This window comes from Phyllopteryx taeniolatus, chromosome 9 (genome assembly GCF_024500385.1).
Source record: "Phyllopteryx taeniolatus isolate TA_2022b chromosome 9, UOR_Ptae_1.2, whole genome shotgun sequence".
Classification (NCBI taxonomy): domain Eukaryota; kingdom Metazoa; phylum Chordata; class Actinopteri; order Syngnathiformes; family Syngnathidae; genus Phyllopteryx; species Phyllopteryx taeniolatus.
In genome coordinates, this window is record NC_084510.1 from 20,685,776 (window position 1) to 20,710,291 (window position 24,516).

Genomic DNA, 24,516 nt, shown 5'->3' on the forward strand with positions numbered 1-24,516 from the left:
AGTATGCAAATCAACCTGATAGTTGTATTTTTTTGCATGTGCCGGTATTTTTTTAACTTTTTTTTTTTTTTGGAAGTATACGTTTTATTGGTTTCAAAATATGTGCCTGTTGACTCCTTGTAAAAGCAACATTAACGGGCCATGACAGCACTGTTGTATGGTTGTCACATGATTGATGCTTGGCTTAAGCCCCCGCCCCTCCCCACAAGGCAACAGTTTGGCGGGTCAGGAGGGGGCTCACGCTGCATCTGCATATGTGAAATCGCCATTTCACCCCCAGCACACTCCTCTAATTGTCGCCGGCTAAAAATGTTTTGTGGGAATTTGCCCACCACCAGCAGTGCCAGTGCACGGCAATTGACGCACGCTCACACACACACACACACATACACGCCACGGTGTCTCTAAATAGTGACGTACAACATTTTTTTTCCTTTTTTCACTGAACTATTAAGCAATTACTCTCCAGGGAAAGTCAACCCGTTGTCCTCAGTAGCTGCTCCCAAAATGTTGCAATTATGCGTGTCCTTATATAATAAAAAATTCCATTTCGAATTGTACTCAATAATTGATAGGTTAAAAAGCTGAATTCGACCTTGCCTAAAATGCAGACCCTACTCTTGACACCCCCCCCCCCCCCCCAACATTGTATGCCCTTTATGGATTCATTGCTTTGTAACAGATAAAATAGCACAATTACTTATTTCATTCTGTGCTTTATTTATTTTTTAAATAAAGCTTTTCATTTTTCAACTTTTGTATTCTTACATTTAGTTGGTGGCAGTCGTCATTTAATTTCCTGGATCTTGCACATGGTGGTAAATATTTTTGCCATTTTCCGGTTCAATTACATTTGCCCAATTAAATTCCACATAAAATACATTTGGTTGTTGCTGGTTTTTTGCTGTTTTTTTTTTTTTTTTCAATTTAATAGATTTTAGGACAATAATTGATTTTTTTTCCCATATGCATTCATATGTTTAAGTGTCATGGCAGCAGACATTTAGAAATAAAGCCTTAATTTGCTAAGAGTTGCTTCTTGTGTGCAGGCTTTTGTGATGGAGGATGAGGAGGCTGCTCGCGATGATGAAGATGATGATGATGATGATGATGATGATGGTGATGATGATGGTGGTGGTGGTGGCAGCGGCAGTGTCTCAAAAAGTCCAACTCGGCCCGTTGATTGGTTGCCGGGGCTGCAGGCTGAGCCCACTCGCTTTGAGTGCGAAAGGAGAAGGCCACGAGAGCCTATGGGAGCGCGCGGCTGTCTCCTCCCACGACGTGTGCACCAAAGTTGCCCCCTTCAACTACTTCCACGCAGCCAGCACACATTACACTCACGCCAAATGTACCAAGGGGACAACAGTGCCTGTTTTTTTTTTTTTTGCCAACTCCCAATTGCCTACTTGACTCATTATTCTTGTTGAAATATACCCTTGCTGTCATTTTTAATTATTACTCCCCTCCCTTCTCTTATGTGAACCTCGTCCAATTTATCCATCTGGAATTGGAATTTCGCTGCATATTTTTCACTATTTTTTTAACCCCCCCACTAAGACATTCCCTGCATTTTGGACCTTGTGAGAGCAGCTTCGATTCCTCTTCATCTTGTTTTGTTTTCTGTGGTGGTGGCGGTGCTGACCAAGTAGCTGCAGGATGGCTACTTTACCCGGAACAGTGCCTCGGATGGTGCGCCCCACGCACGGACAGAACTACCCACGAACCGGCTTCCCCCTGGAAGGTGAGTGGACAAGGATACTTTTTTTTTTTTTTTTTGTATGTTTATAAAGGTCATTTGTTTGTAGTTAATAATAGTAAAATTTAAAAAAGGAAACAAACTACTATAAATATACATATATGTATTTATATTTAAACTATGTTGGCCACATAAATGAAGGCTACACATTTTTTTATTTATAGTGATTAAAATAAAAACCAAGCACATTACAATACATATTTGTTTATTTAACCAAAGCATTTCAAAACCAAATCAATTGAATGGGTTATTTGCCTTAATGCTGATATCATTTTTAAAATATTTGTAATAAATTTTAGGTGACCATAAAATGGGCCTGATCTGTACTCTACCTATGAGTTGCTATTGTTGTTTTGCATGAGCCTGAAGCTTTTAAAATATTAGTACGTTTTGCAAAGGAATGCTATATGTATTTAGTTATTTTTTGTTCATATTTTAAAAAGTAAAATCCAGCTTACTCGTAATATAGATCGGTTACATGTATTATTTCCTGTAATGTTCATATTGATTTGGCGTAGGGGATCACATATGAGCGTTTTCTGTACATATCAAAGTTGTTTGTGTTTTTTTCCATGAAGGTCACGAGTTTTTAACTATTATTTAATGAAAGTATTCTTTATATTGCATCGGTCTTTTTAATATTTAAAAAAAACAACTATGTTTTGCATTATTTCCTTTAATGCTCACCAATTTGGTCCAAAAATAGACATTTTAACTGAGCACAAATGGGCATTTTTTTTGTGTTTGGTTTTTTGCTTGTTTTTTGTTTGTTTGTTTTTTTTTCCCCCAGTTGTGGACCTATTATATATCTTTTAACGATTATTAACGAAAGCACAAGTGTCTGTTGAAATAAAAGACACACATTTACTGCTCCGAGCCGCCAAAAGAGGCAATCTAATTGTTAATTTGGCGACAAGTCCCCACGCACACTCGAGCTGTCTGGAGCACGTGCACGCCTGCTGTGGGATGATGAGGAGGATGAGTTTGAAGACCACTTTTTGTATTTGCATGCATTTATGGCAACCGTTTTCCCATTAGGGCCCCGTTCGTGCTCAAGTGGGGAAGGAAAACACACACGCACGCACGCACGCACGCACGTACATCCACACACTCGCGCGCGCGCGCGCCTGGCTTTGCAAGTTGTCCGTGGATTTGCTCGAGAGGGCCGCTGCAGCAAATGGTAAATAAGCCACGCCAGAGACGTTGGAGGATCACATCAATATTTGGACAGCATGACTAGGAATAATCAAGGTGGCAAAGTGTCAGCCTCTTCAGCGGCTCTCCAGTCGTGGAATTGGCGCGCGTGGAGTGGGCTGGGTGCATGCATGTTGCGTGACACGCTGAATCTGTGCACCAAATAATAAGAATAATCATTAAAAAAAAAGAAGCGCAGGGAGTTGTTTTGTTTGTGTGGTGTTGACTTGTACGTGTTGCCGTGCACGCAGTGTCCACCCCGCTGGGCCAGGGCCGGGTCAACCAGCTGGGCGGCGTGTTCATCAACGGGAGGCCCCTGCCCAACCACATCCGCCACAAGATCGTGGAGATGGCCCACCACGGCATCCGGCCGTGCGTCATCTCGCGACAACTGCGCGTCTCGCACGGCTGCGTGTCCAAGATCCTCTGCCGCTACCAGGAGACCGGCTCCATTCGCCCGGGGGCCATCGGAGGCAGCAAGCCCAGGGTAAGTGCCCGAGGTGGGGGGAGGGTGGGCGACGACGATCCGATGTCATACAGCCAGGAATGCATGCAATCTGCGGTCACAATATTAGGCACACCTGCACACTTCAATAATACAATACAATCAACATTATGACTAGAATTCACATTACATACATGATCATATAGTTATTTATTCGTCACGGATATGCATTTATATAATTAATCATGAAAATATGAATTGTCATGTGTCCGCTAAGTCTTTCCTTTTATCCATCCATCCATTTTCTGGACAGCTTATCCTCACTAGGGTCGCGGGGTCTCTATTTTTATTGATGTATTATTCGTGCAACTACTGGTGCCTATGTGGGTATTGAATGCCCCCCCCCCCCCACCCCCAAAAAAATGACATGTCGTCGACTCATTTTGTAATAATTTCCACAGATTTGACTTTTCATTTTCTTAACGTGTTACATTTAAATCGAGACAGGTCATACCATTAGGTACACCTGTACAGTCCATTGGTATCCAATAACTAACATTACATTCGTTCCTTCGTGCCATTTTATTCGTCCTGAATATGGAGTTTTATCATAAACAAATATTCATAAGTAGAAACATATATTCACTGGACATAACATTAGGTACACCTGCACACTCCAATAGCATACTGGAATCCCTGACATTATGACTATTATTGCATCCTTTCCATCATGCAGGCTCGTTTTTTTTTTATTCGTCCTAAATATCAATTGATATCAATCCAAACATAATAACGAGCATTTATATAGTCACTGTCCATAACATTAGGTACACTTGCACAACAGATCTAATGCAAGAGTTTTATTTACTGCAACGTGTGTCATGATAGTTAATCATTGTTTTAGTTTCTTTGGAGCATGCTAGTGAATTATTCGTCCCGAATGTGCATTTTTCTAATAATAATAATAATTAAAAAATATATATATATATATATTAATGGGCATATGTATTCACTGGTAATAAAATGAGGTACACCTGCATAAGCAAATAGTGCATCATGCTGATTATAGTGTTTTTCATTATTGTATTAGTTTGACTTCCTCTTTAATTGACGTTATGAGTACCTCTATCTTTTTTTTTGTATTTTCAAAATAAAAATGCATTTGATTAAATATCGCTGTCATAACGGTCATAATGAAAATAAATAAAATGACATTGGGGACACAAGCACAATTGAATTATAACAGCCATTAGCCAATAAAGGCTGTATCAGTCGACTTTAAGACATTTCTAGTAAGCATGTATGCATATTTTCTTATATTGTAATAAATTACAATTCTTTATTCGCACGAGAAAAGATGAGTGAAAGTTGCATTGCAACTCCTTTTTAAAGTTATTAATATTTATTTTTTTGACCCTACACCAATGAAATCAATTCAATATCCCCCACCCAAAAAGTTCCTCCAATTAAAATGCTGACCCCCCCCCCCCCCCCCCCCCGTCGCCCCCCACCCACCTTCCTCACCCCCCCACCGCTATGTTTCCGTGCAACTTGCAGCAGGTGGCCACTCCCGACGTGGAGAAGAGGATCGAGGAGTACAAGCGAGAGAACCCGGGCATGTTCAGCTGGGAGATCCGGGATAAGCTGCTGAAGGACGGGGTGTGCGACAGAAGCACAGTTCCTTCAGGTGAGGCTTCATCTGGTAAGCTGCAATTCTTCTTTTAATAACCTTATCATATACAGTAGGAGCCGACAAGTGCACCATCACATGTCGTCATTATTTGACTTTTACACACACACACACACACACACACACACACACACACAAAGAGGAGTGCAAAATATGCTTTACTTTTATGCAGTGTCCTTCTTCAAATGAGATTATATGGTTGTGTTATGGGTTTTAAGGGCTAATCACCCATTTACCTTCTTGTTGCCATTAGTGAGCTCCATCAGCCGCGTTTTGAGGGCCCGATTTGGCAAAAAAGATGACGAGGATGACTGTGATAAGAAGGATGAAGACGGAGAAAAGAAAACAAAGCATAGCATCGATGGCATCCTCGGTGATAAATGTAAGTTAGCAACCTTATGGGCCCTTAATGGCTTCTCACTTGCATGTCTTGTCAGCCTCCTCCGTGGCTTTCTGTAAGCAGGATGTAAAGATTTCCCCCAAATATTTCCAAATGCACTTCCTCCGAGGCGTCCTCTTGGGACACGATTCCTTCCATGATTTACCAGAGCCTTGGCAGGAAGGTATTTAGCGGCAGAGAATTAATTTGTGTTGGCCAATTGCGTCTCATTCATTCACACGTTCAGCCATTCATTCGCGGTGGGCTGCTTTGGAAATTAAAAATAAATAAATAAATAAATAAATAAATAAATAAAAGCCCCCCCCCCCAACCACCACACACACGCACGCACACACAGACACACACACACACACACACCTAAAACGAATGCTGACCCACCTCACTCACGGTCACATTTTCACCACTTGTTACGTCGGAGTGGAAATCAGTGTGTGGATTTTTCTCTAGTTTGCTTTCAGATGCACTTTCGAGGCACGTATTTATTTTGGAGGGGGGAATTTAAGGTGGGACGGAGGGGAGAGTTATCACAGCAAATCGGTGGAGAGAAGTACTGCACTGCATTATAGTAATTTTGTATTATTTAAAAAAAAACATTGTATTACTTATATACATTATTATATTAATTGCAAATATAAGTATTAAAACACCACTGACAAGAACAGTAAAATAAATGTATGGTGACTTTTTTTTACATTTATTCTTATTTTTTTTTAAAACATTTTCAATTATTTAGACCGATTTTCTAGGTCACTCGTGCGTAATTAAGAAAACACCCAAAATTTGGACCTGGACAATATGCACACGGGAATTATAATTAAATTAACCTATTTAAAATACCTATTAGTAAAAAAAAGGTATTGTATGGAAAATGACAATGAATATCATTTTTTTTTACTTTTTTAAAATTATTTATACCGGGTGTCTTGGTCAAGTTGTGCGTCAATACGCAACCCCATTTGAACTTGGACCATATGCGCATAGGGATTCAATTTACAAAATTGCACTTCATTAGGGAAAAGTACTGTATTGGTAATGTAAATGAAAATAAGCAATACAATTACATGTCATAACAAACGTTGATCAAATGGAAGCGATAATAATAAATAGAATAATAAATACAAATTAGACAAAGGTATAATACATATTTGAAATTGCTACTAAAATCTTTCAATGCAATAAAATTATTTTCTGGCGTCAAAATCTTTGTATTTTGTATTTTTTTAAAAGACAATTTCCCTAGTCACTCCTGCGTAATTACGTCCACCAAACATGACCTACGATGTGCACCTTGGATCCTTTGCGTTTGGAGATTGGATTTGGATCAAATCAAATAATAACAAAGGCAGCGACACTCCCCTTTTAAACTTGAAGATGAATCCCAATAAACACCCTTTTTTTTTTTTTTTAAATATATATACAAATAAAAATAAATACTACCATGGAGCCAGAAAAACAAACTCGTGGAAAGCAGAGCTTGCACGAGCACGTCGTCCATTCTCATTCAAACAAATGCGAGAAAAGAGAGAACATTTTGGACAAAAGGGCAAGAGGGACACATACAAAAAGGAGATGAATTATTCAGTACGCCCCGCTGTTAGATAGTTTTGTAATTTCATATAATGGCCCTTTGGAGTGGAATCAGTTGATAGCGTGAAAAAACGCTCTATCGATTTAAAAAAAAATGTTTTGAATTGTTTTTCTTGCTTTGCCACGCCACGCTTTACAAGGAAAATGTCACCATTCTGCTCCAGAGTGTCCACGCTTTCTGCTTGTATCATTTTCCTACAGTGATTTCAACAAACATCCCACAATTCCCTTTGCTTGCTGCGACGTTTGTCCCCATGCATGGTGCTTGTGTTTTTAAACCGGGGGAGAGAATTACGTCGCTATAAAAAGCAGGCAAGAGTGTGCGTAATGGCTTTTTTTTCTTTCTTTCTTTTTTCTTTTTTTCGAAGACGAGCGCCATCCGGATGGCTTTGACTAATACTAATCACGTTAATACTTATTAGCGGGGAGCAGCGGAGACTAGGATCGCCTGAATAGGTGACAACGTGTTCACACCGGGTGTAATAGCTCGCAGGCACGCTCCCGAACGTATTTATCCCCAATCAGCGGCTCAGTCTCGGCGCAGTGCGCGGCGCATGCATGCAGCCCCCTTCCCTCCTTCCTTGCGTCCTTCGTCGCTTCCTTCTCCGTGCTGCAGAGAGAAGAGGGCTTTTAAAGCAGATTAAACGGAGCCTTTTATTTCTTTTCACTTTCATCTCAGAGCCGAGCTCACATCGTGGCTCGCCCTGCAGGGCGGAAAAATTCATGAGTTTTTTTTTTTTTTCCTCATCACACTCTCTCTCTCTCCTTTTTATTTTTTTTCTGGCGTATCCTAATTTTAAATCCTTCTTATTTATTTATCTACTTGTTTATTGTGCGTATTTTCGAGGTTACATCACGGATTTAAACCAGCTCTAATCTGTAGTTCATTAAAAAATGTGTGTTCAAGCCATATTACAGTCATGTCTTTTTCTTTCTTTTTTAAAAAAAAAAAGAGAGATCAGAAGGTGTCAAGCATTGGTGTCCAAAATGTGGCTGGGGGGCCCAAAGCTTGTTTTATTATTATTATTATTATTATAGGCTTGAGGCATTTTGTAAAATGTAATTTAAAGAAATAATAATAACATTAAGCATGAATAGAAACAATGGATATTTTATCCAGCGAACAAGTCATAATGTTGAGAAACACAAAGCAGAGGTGTTGGCCTGTTTTTTTTTTTTTTTTAGTTTAAATATTTTTAAAATAATATCCTATTTTATTTCCCCCCAATGTTTTCATCATGGTAAAAAAATGCACCCAAATATATGTAATAAAATTATTATTTCAGTCTTATTTTTAGCACCATAGTACAGTATTGATAACAAAAGGTGAAATGTAGATTTTAAGAATGTCACTACTTGAAAATGGGTTAATGGTACTGTTTCTATTTTTTCATTGTTTTTATCATGATAAGAAAAGAATGAAACCAAAAAGTCTTATGCATGGTAATGATAAATAAATTTAGATCACAAAATTTGGGATGTGAAATTTTAATAAAACAAATGTAAGTGTTTGAAAATTATTAATTTTTACCTTATTTTTTTTTTTGGGGGGGGGGGCAAAAATAATTACTCTCGCTGTACACTGAAAAATTCAATAAAATGAATAAAATAAGAAATAAGAACAAATAACATTTCAATGAATGTAAAAAAAAAAAAAAACAACGTATTATTATTATTATTTTTATTATTAGAACGTGTTCATTTATTGGCTTGGTTCGATCATATTTTATATTAAAATATCTAACAATTTGTATTTAACTTTATTACTTTGCCATGCACAATATGGTAACAAAAACATTCACCCAAATATCCTGTATCTGTCTGATTCATAGCACTAACAACTACAGTAGTTGTGTGTATGTATATATATATATATATATATTATATATTATAAATTATTAAAAAAAAACAAATTTAACTCCGTGCAGATTATTATACTTTACCCCCCTCTTTTTTTTTTATATAAAGATATTGGTTAAAAAAGTGTACCCTACAATGTTTATAAAATGTAGGTTGAAAAATAAAATCAAGATGAATAAAAAATGAAATAACAAAATTAAATGAGAATAAATATGATAAATAATGTATTTTTGTACTGTATTGTATGATATTATATTGCCGTGCAGCCATTTATCATTGAGGCGCCACTTTTTCTTTTTTGATTTTTTTCTTTGTCTTTCTTTTCTTTTGCATGATGCACATCTGCCACACATTCGAGTGACGCACGCGGCGACAGGCGATGGACACTTGAGCAAATCGCGGGATTAGCAGAGGTCCTCAGTCTAATTAAACAGATGCCAGGTGGGATTATTTCCCAGTTTGAGGGAGGAGAAGTGACAGAAAGGTGCGAGGGGAGGGGTGGGGGGCGGCACACGAGCTTGGTTTCAATGTAACTCGGGTGCACACACAAAATATTTTTGGATCGCTGGTCGTCCTTTTACGTACAAATGAGCATTTGTCTGAAAAGTGTGCAAAAAAAAAAAAAAAAGGCCGTTACGAACTTCTCCTTAATAAATGTATGGTGGCTATATTTCGGCTGTCAAGCTTCGCTGATTGAATGGGTGATGGGAGGGGGGGGGGGGGGGGGCACATGCAGAGGTTTTGGGGGGTGGGGTGGGGGTGCTGGATCACACTTCAAACAAATCCATCTGGAACAGTGTGTGAGAGAGATTCAGTGAAAGTATGGGCGAGTTATTTAGCTATTAATAACGTTTTCTTTCCTCGGGCGCGGAGGAGAGAGAGAGAAAGAAAGAGAGAGTGCACAACTCCATCCGCGCGAGCTATTTGGCTTGGCTGGGAACGGAGAAGGGGAGAGCACCCAAATGGTGGGCAGAGATAACATACCCATCAGAGCGCAGACCCCGCGCCGCGCTTCACTGCATTAAACTCGGATTAACCTCCCCCGTCCCCGCAGACACTCGAGACACTTCGCACTGGAATTTACATCGCGCCGTGCACCGCACACTCCACCCATTCATCATCATCATCATCATCATCATCATCATCATAATTAAGAATAAAAGGTTTACCTGCACCGTCCAGTATTTAAGATTTGACACTGTCAGGAAGCTGTTTATTCAAAGTTTCCATTTTAAAAAATTTAAAATGGTTATTTCTGGTATATTATATACATTTTTAAGTGATATGTTAAATGTATTGAATTCACTCTATAAAAAAATGTTCTACATAGTACCCAAATGTGGTTCTGGCACCCATTCTTAGTGATTCTATGAACCAACCATTATCCAGTGGTTTATGGAGCACCAAATGAGAACCAATATTAATCCTAATGCATTTTGTAAAGCACTCCATGGGGCTATACAGAATTATGGGTGCTCGATAGAACTATCACCTTTCTAAAGAACCCCAAACAACCTCTGATGCATCTTTATTTTTTTTTAGACTTTGTTTCATGTTAATTAAATTTTTCTACATTCTTTTTGTTATTCATTTTATTTACTTGACATACTGAATCTACCGTAGGTGCATCTCAAATTCTATGGGAGGAAAAAAATGCATTTATTCCAGTAGTTCATAATTTTTATTGTTTTAGGTAATATTCACATTTCTTAAATTGGTGATTTTTGGGGTTTCGTTAGCTGTAAACTACCATCATAAAGAATTGAATCATCAAATATGTTATTCCATGAGTATAGTGAATGTATATAGTGAATGTATAGTTTCACTTTTTGAAGTCAACCTCTGAAATGAAGTTTTCAACTATATTTGAATTTATTCAGATGCACCTGTATATTTTTTGTCCCTCTCATGTAAGTAAATAAGGTATCCAACCACACAGAAGGGCAATGATTTTATTTATTGATTGATTGATTTATTTTTCTCACATAAAACTGCACCCACCGCAATAAACATACTGCTTAAGTAATAATAATAGCATATCCTAATCATGATGTTAATTATTATTAATTCCACGATGACAATATCAATCAGAATTGAGCACTATGATAGTCATTTTCACAATTTTCCTTAGGTAAACCTAATCAAGTGTCCAGTTATTATGCATATGTTGAGTTTATGTTTGTACAAACTAAAGTAAAAAAAAAGACGATAGTCTGGCCAGTGTGTCTCTCATTTCAGCTTGAAATTCACATGTAGAATGTGCACTACGTAAAAAAAAAATGCACACAATATATATTAAACAAGGCATCCTTCATAGCTACATTTCTGCTCATTGTTTAACTCTTACAGGCAGTTCAAATATGATTGATGTGGAAAAAGGTTCAATACATGTATTGTCTCAATAAGTGAACTAAAAAAATATAGGGCACGTCGCCCAATAAAGGGTCCACGAATGCATTTAATTCGGGCCACTGTGTGATTCTTAAACCAAATAAAGCCTCAGTGTTTGGGCAAAAAGCCGACAAATGCTCATCACATATAATGATAATCAACATTTATTATACGATTGCATCATATTTTTGTCAGAAAACTGAGTATATGATTGAGTTGATGTTAATTTTATTTTGTGTCGACAGCAACATATGTGTAATGACAGCTTCAACAACATTGTTTTGGAAAAAGTGACAGCACGTTGGGTCCATAACACATAAAAACGAAAAGAGCTGCAGCGAGATGGGGGTGGGGGCACGGGCACACCGAACCCGGAGTGACATTTCAGTGTCAGCGGCTTAAGCGTCGACAGAAATATATCTAAAAAATAAATAAAAAGGGGGGGGGGGGGGGGGGGGAGCAGGCTTAGATTCCTTCTGCGCTGCCATTTGACTTTGATCACATCACAAATATTCATGGGGGCACAAACACTCTGTCGCCATTATCCCGGCTGACAGTGATACCTCTCAAGGCTGTCTATTAATTAAAGTGGCGCGCTTAGCATGTGGGACGACGACTAGAAGAAGAAGAAAAAAGGTCTCCCCCCCATCTCTTGTGGTTTCTCCTCTTGAAAAGGGCCAATCTTCCCTCCCTGGCTTCTTGTGGGAAATTTAAAAAGTGTACACAGAGGAAGACATGGGGATTTCTAGCTCATTTCTATAAAGAGCCTTTTATAATCCTTTCCTGCTTAATAACTTAAAGGGATTCAATTTCTCCCCTTGTCGACGGGGAGGGGAGGTGGCTCGTGATCGTACATTGTCGGGAAGCGCTTGAAGGTTAATACTTCCTGCTCCAGAAGAGCACGACGTAACACGTTTGTGCAGGACGTCGCCAGGCTGTGATGTTGAACGTCATTTTATTTACCATCGGGAATTCAATACGCACACTCCGGCCCGGCTTGGGGTCTTCACGCAATGTGAGACAAATTAAACAGGAAGTGACACCCCCTCCAGGTTTCCTGTCACCAAAACAACATAGGCCGTCTTTCATTAGGGTCTGGGTTTGATTTCCTTTCCCATTTTCCCAATATACAAGACGAACTTCCCGCTTTACTCCAAACATCTTCAGTAACATTTGTCCTCATTAGGGTCACAGGTGAGCTGGAGCCTATTCCAGCTGACTTTGATTGAGATGCAGGGGACACCCTGGACTGGTCGCCAGCCAATCGCTGGGCAAATATAGGCAAACAACAAGTCATGTTTACACCTGTGAACAATTTAGAATCTTCATTGAAAGCAAGAAGCATGTTTTGGAATGTGGGCGGAATCTGGCATACCCAGAAAAACATGCAAATGCAAAACATGTAAGAAGGCCTCCGGCGAGCTTCAAACCAACAACCTCAGAACTGTCGGGGAGACGTGCTAATCACCAGGTCGCCATGCTGCCCTGCGTTCCTACATGTTGATAAACATGTTAAAAGTATATTGCAAATTGTAATTATTCCCTCTGGTGACACTTTTGAGTGTATCATTTGGGCACCAAATGTGGAAAATCAATTGTTTTTCAAAATACGTTTTCAAAGCCAAAAAATTCAGTTTATTCACTGTCAAACATTAAATGCAACGTATATAAATATAGTGTGTTGTCGTTCTTGAGGCAGCAAACTACTTTAATCAATAGCACCTATTTTAATATTTCTGATAGTAGAAATGGTTTCTGCACATCTTTAATAATATATACAACCCCAATTCCAATGAAGTTAGGACGTTGTCTTAAACAAATAAAAACAGAATACAATGATTTGCAAATCATGTTCAACCTATATTTAATTGAATACACTACAAAGACAAGATATTTAATATTCAACCTGCTAAACTTTATTGTTTTTAGCATATTATCATTAACTTAGAATTTTATGGCTGCAACACGTTCCAAAAAAGCTGGGACAGGTGGCAAAAAATACTGAGAAAGTTGAGGAATGCTCATCAAACACCTGTTTGGAACATCCCACAGGTGAACAGGCTAATTGGGAACAGGTGGGTGCCATGATTGGGTATAAAGGAGCTTCCCTGAATTGCTCAGTCATTCACAAGCTAAGATGCAGTGAGGTTCACCTCTTTGTGAACAAGTGCTTGAGAAAATAATTGAACAGTTTAAGGACAATGTTCCTCAATGTACAATTGCAAGGAATTTAGGGATTTTTCATCATCTACGGTCCATAATATCATCAAAAGGTTCAGAGAATCTGGAGAAATCCCTACATGTAAGCTGCAAGGCCGAAAACCAACATTGAATGCCCTTGACCTTCGATTTCTCAGGCGGCACTGCATCAAAAACCAACATCAATGTGTAAAGGATATCACCGCATGGGCTCAGGAACACTTCAGAAAACCAATGTCAGTAAATACAGTTCGGCGCTACATCCGTAAGTGCAACTTGAAACTCTACTATGCAAAGCAAAAGCCATTTATCAACATCACCCAGAAGCGCCGCCGGCTTCTCTGGGCCTGAGCTCATCTAAGATGGACTGATGCAAAGTGGAAAAGTGTTCTTTGGTTCGATGAGCCCACATTTCACATTGTTTTTGGAAATTGTTGACGTCGTGTCCTCCGGGCCAAAGAGGAAAAGAACCATCCGGACTGTTATGGACGCAAAGTTCAAAAGCCAGCATCTGTGATGCTATGGGGCTGTGTTAGTGCCAATGGCATGGGTAACTTACACATCTGTGAAGGCACCATTAATGCTGAAAGGTACATACAGGTTTTGGAGAAACATATGCTGCCATCCAAGCAACATCTTTTTCATGGACGCCCCTGCTTATTTCAGCAAGACATTGCCAAACCACATTCTGCACGTGTTACAACAGCGTGGCTTTGTAGTAAAAGAGTGCGGGTACTAGGCTGGCCTGCCTGCAGTCCAGACCTGTCTCCCATTGAAAATGTGTGGTGCATTATGAAGCGTAAAATACGACAACGGAGACCACGGACTGTTGAACAGCTGAAGCTGTACATCAAGCAAGAATGGGAAAGAATTCCACCTACAAAGCTTCAACAATTAGTGTCCTCAGTTCCCAATCGTTTATTGAATGTTGTTAAAAGAAAAGGTGATGTAATACAGTGGTAAACATGACCCTGTCCCAACTTTTTTGGAACGTGTTGCAGCGATAAAATTTTAAGTTAATGATTATTTGCTAAAAACAATAAAGTTTATCAGTTTGAACATTAAATATCTTGTCTTTGTAGTGTATTCAATTAAATATAGGTTGAACATGATTTGCAAATCATTGTATTCTGTTTTTATTTATGTTTAACACAACGTCCCAACTTCATTGGAATTGGGGTTGTATATGTATATATGTTTTTTTTAAGGATTGTAGGACATTGTAGGAATGCTATGTAAGAAACCTTATGGAATGTTCTTCATTGGACAGCAAATTTGGAGAATAACAGCACCTTTGCTAGTTGCAGCCAAGTCATGCACTCTATTTTGCCTCAATCTCTTTAATATTAATTGTCAGAAATCGCAACAATCAATTCGTTTGTTTGTCACACCAAAAGGTGATCCACTGCAAAAAATAAAATAAAAATGCACCGTAACGCCATTATTTTTTGTGTGTGTGTGAATATTGGACAATCTAGATGAAATATAATCTAATGCGTGTGTAAATGAGACATTTAGCCCCCCCGTGTCATTTTAATATAGCATGTAAATTAAAAATAAAATTGAAAAAATATAGAATAAAAAAAGATAACGAAGCCAGCAAAAAGTTGTATAATTATTTTGTATATTTGAAACAAATTTTCAAGAGTTTTAAAATTTAAAATTGGCCAATGTGATCCTAAATATAACAGAAGGATTACAAATAATAACTTTAATGTTAGTGTTTTTTTCCCGCATACAGTTGAAAAGTATTAAAACATAAACGTTAAATGGTGTAACAATTAGCGTGGGTGACTCGTTGAGACTGATTAAACAGTGCCTCTTCTGGCCACAGCCAAGAAGTGCATGCCATTTTTATTCGTCACCTATCAATTCCACATGAATTCTTAATCGATCAATTGACTAATCGACCGTAGACTCAGTCGTAACATGCTCCTTATACTGCATCGATATGGATGCATTGGCCGCTGATGCAATAATAAACATGCACTTGCATTATATAATGTGATGCACTGCAAAGAGTTGAATCAAACATTCTGCTTTTATAAAGATAATAATGTGCAGTTTTGATTGACTCTGTCAGAGAGTTATTAATTTATCAGCATGTTTGTTATTTTGGTACTAGTTTGCACAGATTGCATCACACTGAGATGTGTTTCTAACATTTTTGGTAGTGTATTGAGGCCCCATGAGAAGGACATAATATTAGAAACAGCTCTCAGTATGATTCAGTCAGCTTCCCCGCCGCCAAGCCTTCCATCTCGCCTCCTCGGAGGCGTTTAATCGTCGCCCGCTTTGTTAGCGTTGATGTTTAATTGGCTGTGAGAAGATGAATGAGGCTGACAGGAATCAGCTGTCCACACGTTCCCTTGTGGCTCCGACTCGGAAATCATAACCTGAGCGGCTTTTCCTCCCGCGAAACCGGCTCGTTGAACTTGTCACATCTAATTAGGGTGTTAAAGCGCGCTGGGAGCATTGGTGGGAAACAGTAGGCGGCATGGTCCGGGGGCAGCCAATAAGGCATTTTTGGGTCAGATGGTGGAGGGGAATGCAGGGAGGAGGAGGAGGGGCGGGGGGATGTTGCTGAATTGGACCACAGTGGGCTTTTATTTCGAAGCTTTTCTCGCGCGCTTTACCGGCTATTACATCAATTACGGCTGTCCGGCAGCCAGCAGGCAAACAGGGCAGCATGCAGGGAGTGGAGCCTTGTTTTAATTGACTATGAAATTAATTAAAGCAGATGCCTATTAAGGACTTTTAAATTTGGCCACATAGTTTAAAGGTGTAACAGAGGATTAATGGCTTACAGCCAAAATTACACTTTATTGCATCCTATCATTGGAGCTGACAACAACTGTCATTTTAGGTTACTTTTTACTCTTTTTCTAAATTGTAGTTATAAAGCTAAGGCCTAATACAGTGGTTCTCAAACATTTTACATCAAGTACCACCTCAAAAATACATGGCTCTCGAAATAACACCATTATGACCAATATGAAAATACAGTAGCGTCGTTTTAAAAAAAAAAAATTCTCAATGATTGAATGCAAATGTACTGCACCTAAAACTTAAATAGAACTGTACTGTACTCAACAAATTTTATTCTGCTGGATTTAAAAAAAAAGTTAAAGCTACTGTAATATTATGCACAGTTCGAAAGTTTAATTCAGTGATTCTTTCACGTACCACTAGAGGGAGTACTCTTACCACACTTAGAGAATTATCGGCGTAATGTATACTCAGTAGTGCAACCCCCAGACTGTTTTGAAAATTCAGCCCCAGAAGCCAGTTTCACTTCACGACATGAAATTTGGTTGGCATGTACATCACGAGTGGACTCACAAAAAAGTCTCAGGTTTGAGAAGCCTGAGAAGACACGGGATGTCTGCCATTTCGGTTTGAAGCAAACATTTTTTAGCTAAGTTTTAGGCGTCCTTCAAAAAATGAGATTTTGTCCTTTTGTTGCTAAATTTAAAACACGTATGTATACTCAACTGATTGATGTCGCTAAATAGTGAAGAATTTGAGCATTTGTCAATAACGTGTGGGCGTAGCATCGCAGTAGTTTGATGATTGGCCTGAAAACTACAAAGTCTAATATCTCACCCCCACAAGGTCAGCGCTCGACTAAAAATGATGAACGCCACACCCTAAAAAAAAAATCCTAGGCACCTTCTTTTTACCGAAACATGCCCATGCAGCAATTCTGAAGTCCTCTGTCTCGCACACCTCTCAAATTTCATGTTTCCCCCCAATTTTATTTACTTTCTTGAGCAGTTTGTGTGAAAAAAAAAACAGTGATAGCATTGTCTTCCTGTTCCATTTCAAGAGGTTTCATTCTCTTTCTTTTTGTGGGTGAATACTTTTTTCTTGTATTGCGGCGTGGAAAGAGAGAGAGAGAGAGAGAGAGAGAGAGAGAGAGCGAGAGAGAGAGAGAAAGTTAGTGTGATGTCTGACAGCCTCCTCTCGCCATTGTTCCGCGGAGGGAAGAGAGAAAGAGGAGGGGAGGAGAGAAAAGGCCTTTCTGTTATTTTCTGTCTTGAAACTTGCTATTCAGGCGAGTTGATGAACTCCTCCGAAAAGTTTATTAAGGAGACCAAAACAATAGGAACCAAAGCCTTTGGCTGCCTGGGCAGACAGTTTATAAACTAACGGCCATTGTGCCTGAAAGGCAGATGCATGAATACTTTTGAATAGGGCCCTTCAAACTGACACGATAAGGCTGGACAGCAGCACTTTTAAGAAAGGACACAGGCCGCTTCTGCTTCAGCTCAGATCCCACTCTCCCTCTCTTTCTCTCTCCCGCTCTCTCTTTTTTTTAAAATTTGCATTAATGTACATCTGCAGAGGAGGAGCCGGAGGGAGAAGACCATTGTCTTTCATGGCCACGCTGATTTATTTATTTTTTATTTTTTTGCTTTGTGTGCTTAAATATTCTGTACAATCACAAAAAAAAGAAAGTACTGTCAAGCAACCAGGCAGATAGTGCATCATGTGTACACTTATTGCTAAACACACACAATACAGGTGTGGAAATTATTGTAAAAAGTTGTGATGTGAGACAATAAATAATGTGGGGGCAAACTTCACAAAATTGTTTTTAACTGGTAAAAACAAAAACAGCAAAAACAGTGACATTGTTATCTAATATTGAAAAATAAATCCTGGAGCCCCATTAAAGGGTGTGGCGAATAGTTACTCAACAAAAACGTTTGTGCGTAATTGCAAACAAAAGACATATCCTTCTCATCCAGAGTTGAATATATTATCCTGTGGATGATTCAAAATCAGTTCACAAAATTGCACAAAGATTTTTCGCCGAATAACAAACAAACAAAAAAACAAACTAGCTACTTCCTTGCTTACCAAAACAAAACAAAACAAAAAAACCTGCAACTGCAACTTCATCCAAATCCACCTTAAAATATAACAAATTCTTTCTTGGCTTATGCCCACCCAAGATTTAACTCCTGCCCACTTTACAAGACACAATTTTAAATTGAACATGCTTTTTGTCTGCTTTACATGCTACTGTTTTAATCGATAATGTCGCTTGTCAGCTTTGTATGTCACTGAAAATGTCATGTCTGCTGTACACTAAGCAGTTTTTTCACCAAAAATATTGTTGTCCACTTTGCCCAATGTGGTTTTTAACAAAAAAACTGTTTGGGCTATATGCTACACAGTTTTTAACCGAATATGCTACACTATTTTATTTTGTTTTTTTTACTTTAACCGTCTTTTTAAAATGAAAACAAAGCTTGTCTGCATACGCTGTTTGACCGCTTTATGGAACACGTTTTTTTGCAGAAAATATTGTTTATCTATTTTGCAAAAAAAAGTTTTTAAACACAATTTTTGTGCTCTGCTTTATGCTGCACTATTTTTTCTCCACTTTACGTAACATTATTTTAAGCGAAAATGATGCGTGACACCTTTTTTAACAAGAAATACTGTTTGTTTGCTTTACATAACAACGTAAAATTTCTCTTGGAAAATTAGTTTTTCCAAAATATTTTTGTCTTTTTTTCCTTTTTTTCCCACATATAAAACATAATTTTTTTTATTGCACTAAAACACAGTGGTTGAAGTGTTTTTTTTTTAAATCCATCAGTGGCTACAATTCACCTGTTATGTATTTTTTTTATATCGATTAAAACAAACACAGAAGCCTAAAAGTACCTCCTTACGAAACGTGCATTGTGCTTAAGCAGACTCCTGTGTTGATATACTTTTGAAGGAGGCCAGCAGCCAAGAAGATACATTCTTCCCGTCCTTTTGAGTGGACAATAGACTGTCAGTCTTGATCCCTCTTCCCTCCTCCTGTCCCTCCCCTCTGCAGCGTTCCCTTTGAGACCTCTCGCTCCCTGGCTCGGTGCCTCCCAACTTCAGAGGGAGTCCGCTGATTTGTGACCCTGGCAACCCTGCGCTTAATCTGGCTAAAAAGGGGTGTTGGGAGGCGAGGGGTGGTGGTGGGGAACATCCCGTTCGAGGCCTTGGCGGGCCCCCGAATAGAGCGAGCCGGCTCTGGCAGGTGTCAACATTAGCAAACAATCGCCGGGCGCTCCCAGTGTCGCGTAGCCCAGCGCCACACTGGACCGCCACTCTTTGAAAAGAGCCACATAATGTGGGGGGGATGGCAAGACGGAGGACAAGGGAGAGATTACACTCTCAGACAGCTATTAGTGGGGATGAGGCTTTTCTAAACAAACAAGAAGGAGAAGGCGATCAATACTGTGTTAGATTACCAAGCGGAGTCATTATGGTGGCTTATTTTCTGCCCCATTGTCTTTCTCTCCACTTTCTCCCAACATCTGTGGGCCGTATTGGCAATCCAATTTGCAGCAAGAGAGCGGGTTTATTTCTTCAGTCTTGTGTCACTTGCGGCGGGCATCACACTTGCACATTTGTCCTTGTAATGAATCTCGATTGGGGACGTATTACCTCGACTGCCATCGCGGAGGCTCGGCTCCATTAGACTGGAGAGAGCGGAGGAAATGGCCCAGAGGAATGAGTTGACATTGGCTCTCGAGTGGCTATGTGTCTTGACAAGAAAGGCCGGCGGCTCCCCAAAGGCCATTTATTTACCTCTCACAGATGATTCACCAGAAGAGACATGTTGAGGGAAGATGAGCTTTTAATGGGAGAAAACTGGAGAGGGAATGCTCTTTTACACGGTATTGTTTTCAACTGAAAACGTTGTCTGCTTTGTGAGATGTTTTAACAGAAAACGTTAAACATCAGTTTTATATGACACTGTTTTTAACTCTCCTTCAGGGAAAATGTCATTCATCCGCTTGTGTGACGCCGTTTAAAAGAAATCGCTATGGTACAGGAAGCCCAGCCAGGATACCTTTTGTGTTGTTAACACTAGCATCTATGCAAATTTTATACACTAGGGGCCTCTTCGGATTGTGGTTTTTGCATCTGAGCGAGATGACCCTGATGGTCTTGGAGGAAAGGTTGTTTGAATTCTAAAAATGATTAGGAAAGGTGCCTCAATACAACGTTTAACCCACCTTTAGCATCCTGACCAACTAGCATCGAGCTAACATCTTTGTCTTATTGTAATGTTGTCTTAATGATAGCTGGAGTTGTGCGCAATCATGGTGCGTTGGAAGACATGATCCTCGAGCAAAAAATTTTTTATAAAAATCATGACTGTTACTTTAAATAGAGGTAAAAACAGTAAAACAGCAGCTGATGTAAACAGCATGTAATTAGACTGCAATAAAAAAAAAAAGCATAACTGATTGACCTCATGACCATTACAGACAATAGTGACTATTGTTAAAAAACACAGAGAGCCTTCACAGCTTCAAACAACATATAAAAAAAAGATAAGATAAACAAACGTACAATATTATCTTGTGTTCCCGCTAGGAGGCACAAAGCGTTCCATCTTTTGTCTGTGCTTCCGTTGCAGCCAACTGAGCAATTTCCGTCGTAAACATGATTTAATTCACCGTGTAATTCCGTAAATCACAGTCATCCCGACCAACGAGTTATTTATCAGACGTGGATGGCGGCTGACAGCTGACGTCAACTGACAACAAAAGCCTTTATGGGTGTTTTTTTTTTGTTTTGTTTTTTTCTCTCTCTCCTTTGAGGTGCGGACATGATCTTCCCTACTGGGAAGATGACTGTAAACTTTTTGACTCCAAAAAATAGGAAGCAGTAAGGATCATGTTTGACTTTTTTCAGCATTGCTTGACAAACAGAGAGGTGTATTTAATTTGTACAACATTTGCTATAAGGGAAATGGCTGTTTCAGTGCAACAAGAGGCACATGAAAATACGCTTACATCGGATTTCCCCGCCTGTCTGAGGGAATCTTCTGTAGTAGTAATAATAACAAAATAATAAGCAGGACCTCTGGCACAAATGCATGTTTGTCGTGCTGATTAAGCTGTCGTTATTCCGGCAAAACGTTAGGTTTGGCGAAATTAGTCGACGCCACGCGGGCTTTTATGATGTCCATGTTAAATCAGATGAGCCGGTCAGAAGGCACGTAATTTATTGAAAAGACGGCGCACTTTGCAAGCGATTCACCTCGCCAGCGAGGCTTGTCAAAGACTTGACTGCTCACCGCCGAGCTGCATTCCAAACGAGACAAAAGGCGTTTTGGGGCTAATTTTATTACAATACAAGAAGAGGGCCGCATAATGTGCAACAATAATTGGGTTTAGCACACACCGCCGCCACCATGCTCCGCTAGTCTTTAAAAATGCCCATTAGCCTATGCTACTTAGCGCCAGAACATTTCCCATTTTATGCTCCTGATGGGCCGCCATATTCATTTGTTTTAATTGGGCGTGCGCTACAAAAAGACTGCATACATATTTCACCACCCCCATGAGTGTTGAAAATCACAAATGTGCTCAAATTGTCCAACAACTTTGCAGTGTTTTGTCCCCCTTATTTTCCCAAACTAATGGGCTTATTTCTGCATCATCACTCATTGTGTCCTAGGGGAATACACAGTGCTTGCTGTGCCACATCTATTTGCAGCAAGCAAATAATCTCTTTGTTGGGACTAGTCCTACTCGTTGCCTGACCGATCGGTCTTGAAGCCATTCTTTTACCGTTAGTCTCCTACTTTTATGGTCATGTAATGCTGTGTTGAATTCCTCACAGACAAACTTTTTTTCCTACAAATCTTCCAGAAAAATGAGAATACCTTCTTCAGGGACACGCACACACACAAAATATAAGTGGTCCAGTGTGGATTCCTCTATACTGCACGGGCTTAATCTGACTTTGGCACAGCCTTGAGAAGTTAGTGTTTGATTTTTTTTTCTTTATTTTTTTTCTTTTTTTATCTCAGAAGAGCTTTTTTCCAGGGGACCGCAACTCTGAGATCCCCACAAGGCACCCACTTTTGAACTCTCTCCTCTGTTAATTCCATTGTTTTCACTCTGACCTGAATTAACAAAGACTTTGAGCCTGGACGGTGACATTCTTTGAGATGGAAAAAGAAAGTTTAGTCTTTTTTATGGATAGATTGATAGATAGACAGAGGGACAGATGGACGGATAGACTGACCAATACTAAAAGGACTAAAACCTAACTAAAAGGCTCAACTGCAAAAACATAAAGTGGACAGATACATACAGTGGATGCTGAGTGAGTAATTCGCTGGAACGAACCACCTGTACTTTTTAATTAAATGTTTACAAAAAACCTTTTCATTCATGTTTGAAGAAAAGTGCATTATTTTGGGAACATTTTGTTTGAAAGTTATTTGACAATATAGTCATCATTTGGGGGAAGTGCATATTATTTTTGACCTAATATTATTAAAACGTAATGCATACAGTTTTAAAATAATCTTTCGGTAAAAAATCACATAATTTTGTTCTACGTTTTTTAATATTACAATTATTTGATTAAAGAAGTATTCTTTCAGAAAATGTGCATTATTTTGGGGGGCATAATTTTATTTAAATAAATTATTTTTAAATGATCTTTTAGGAAAACTGCATTATTTTTGGTGTAATTTCACTAAAATCAGAACAATATATTGTTAATTAAAATATTTTTTCCTCCAGAAAACTACTTTATTTCTGGGCAAATGTTAGTAGCAAAATGTAAATAAAACGTTTTTTCAAAGACATTTTATGAAATAAATACATGTATAAGAACAATTGGGCTGGGCACTTTGTATTCAAGGCATTCCGCACCACAGCCATGGCTGTGAAGAGCGATTCATTCATTAATTTCACAAAATAACATTGTTTTTCCCCCCTTCAAAATCAACTATTTCATAAAAAAAAAGTATTTTTTTATTTTTAAATAAATATTTGTAATTAATGCTCAAGCACCTGCTCTTTTGCCCAGGATGGAAAATGTGCACTTTTTGCTGCAGTCCATTTATTTTTTTCATTCATCAATATTTAAAAAAAATAAAATAAGAATTGTAATTACCTTCTGTGTCAACAATTCCAAGTGTTCAATAATCTATATAGTACTTTTTTTGGTTAATTGTATGAACAATTTTGGTGATGGGTGCCCTTTTATGGCTTGAGCACCTGCCCCCCATAATGTCTGTACACATACCTGTTGCTATCCTAAAACCAGCTATTGCCAGTCTTTTTATATAACTAAATAATCTGGCTATGTGCTTAGCCTAGCATTGTGGCAGCAATTTTTGTCATTATTTTTTTCATGTTTGCATGATTAAATGTGATGTCTTTAAGTGAGCTTTGTAGTTTCTTAAATATTTTATAGGGATGTGTGCACATCTATTCTATTCTATTTAGGCTGAGTGTGACACCCTCTTGTAATCTGATGATTGCAAATAATACTTTTTTAATTTTTTTATTTGTTACATTCATGCTCATAAATACAAACATTTAGATTTGACTTTATGGAATGTTTCATTGTTTGTAAACTCTAATAGAATAAAAAGCTTTCTTCATAGAATAGAATAAACATTTATCCATCCCACAATGTGGGAATTAGGGTTACATATTTACAACATCATAAAATTTGAGACAAACATGAATAAATGCATACTGTAACGCTGTCGGTGGAACACAATGGGAAATGAGTAAGAAGCAGCAATGGCGTGTGAGTGGAGTATGTAACAATAGCAAAGGACTTACTTGCTTACAATAGCCTTTCTGTATGTGTACAAGCAGCATTTTCCTCCACAGTGGTGCTCAAATAGTTTTAGTTGGGTAGTAAGTTAAAGAGAGAGAGAATCCCACCACCCTTCGAGGCCGTCACGTTTTCACACTTGGGCAGCGCCCAGGCATGGGGAGTCAATATGTCAGCGTTTATGGATGCCCTGCGGTGCTGCACAGGCCTGTCAGGCACCTATTCATCCTCTAATGGCCCCCTGAGGAGCTTGTCTCTGTGGGCTAAAAAGGCAGGGAGGCCCAGCGGACCTGGGGTGAGGGGGAGAAGGGTGGGGGGAAGGCTAGCGTACGCTCTCACGGACGCGCCGCGCCTTCTTTCCAGTGACAAGGGCCATAAAAGCGCATCGCTCC

At 39.0% G+C, this 24,516-nt stretch overlaps 1 protein-coding gene across 3 annotated transcripts in view; it reads left to right on the forward strand.

Annotated features, from left to right (window-relative positions):
• The first annotated feature begins 1,347 nt into the window (after window positions 1–1,347).
• Window positions 1,348–24,516, forward strand: part of pax7a (paired box 7a) — a 76,166-nt gene continuing 52,997 nt past the window's right edge. Inside the window, exons 1-4 of one of the 3 annotated variants that reach the window (XM_061785881.1) lie at window positions 1,348–1,741; window positions 3,202–3,437; window positions 4,953–5,097; window positions 5,339–5,467. In XM_061785881.1, the coding sequence (XP_061641865.1) occupies window positions 1,657–1,741; window positions 3,202–3,437; window positions 4,953–5,097; window positions 5,339–5,467 (595 nt within the window). In that variant the 5' untranslated portion in view covers window positions 1,348–1,656. The remainder of the gene's footprint in view (window positions 1,742–3,201; window positions 3,438–4,952; window positions 5,098–5,338; window positions 5,468–24,516) is intronic. The other 2 variants (XM_061785882.1, XM_061785883.1) reach the window with 2 other exon arrangements.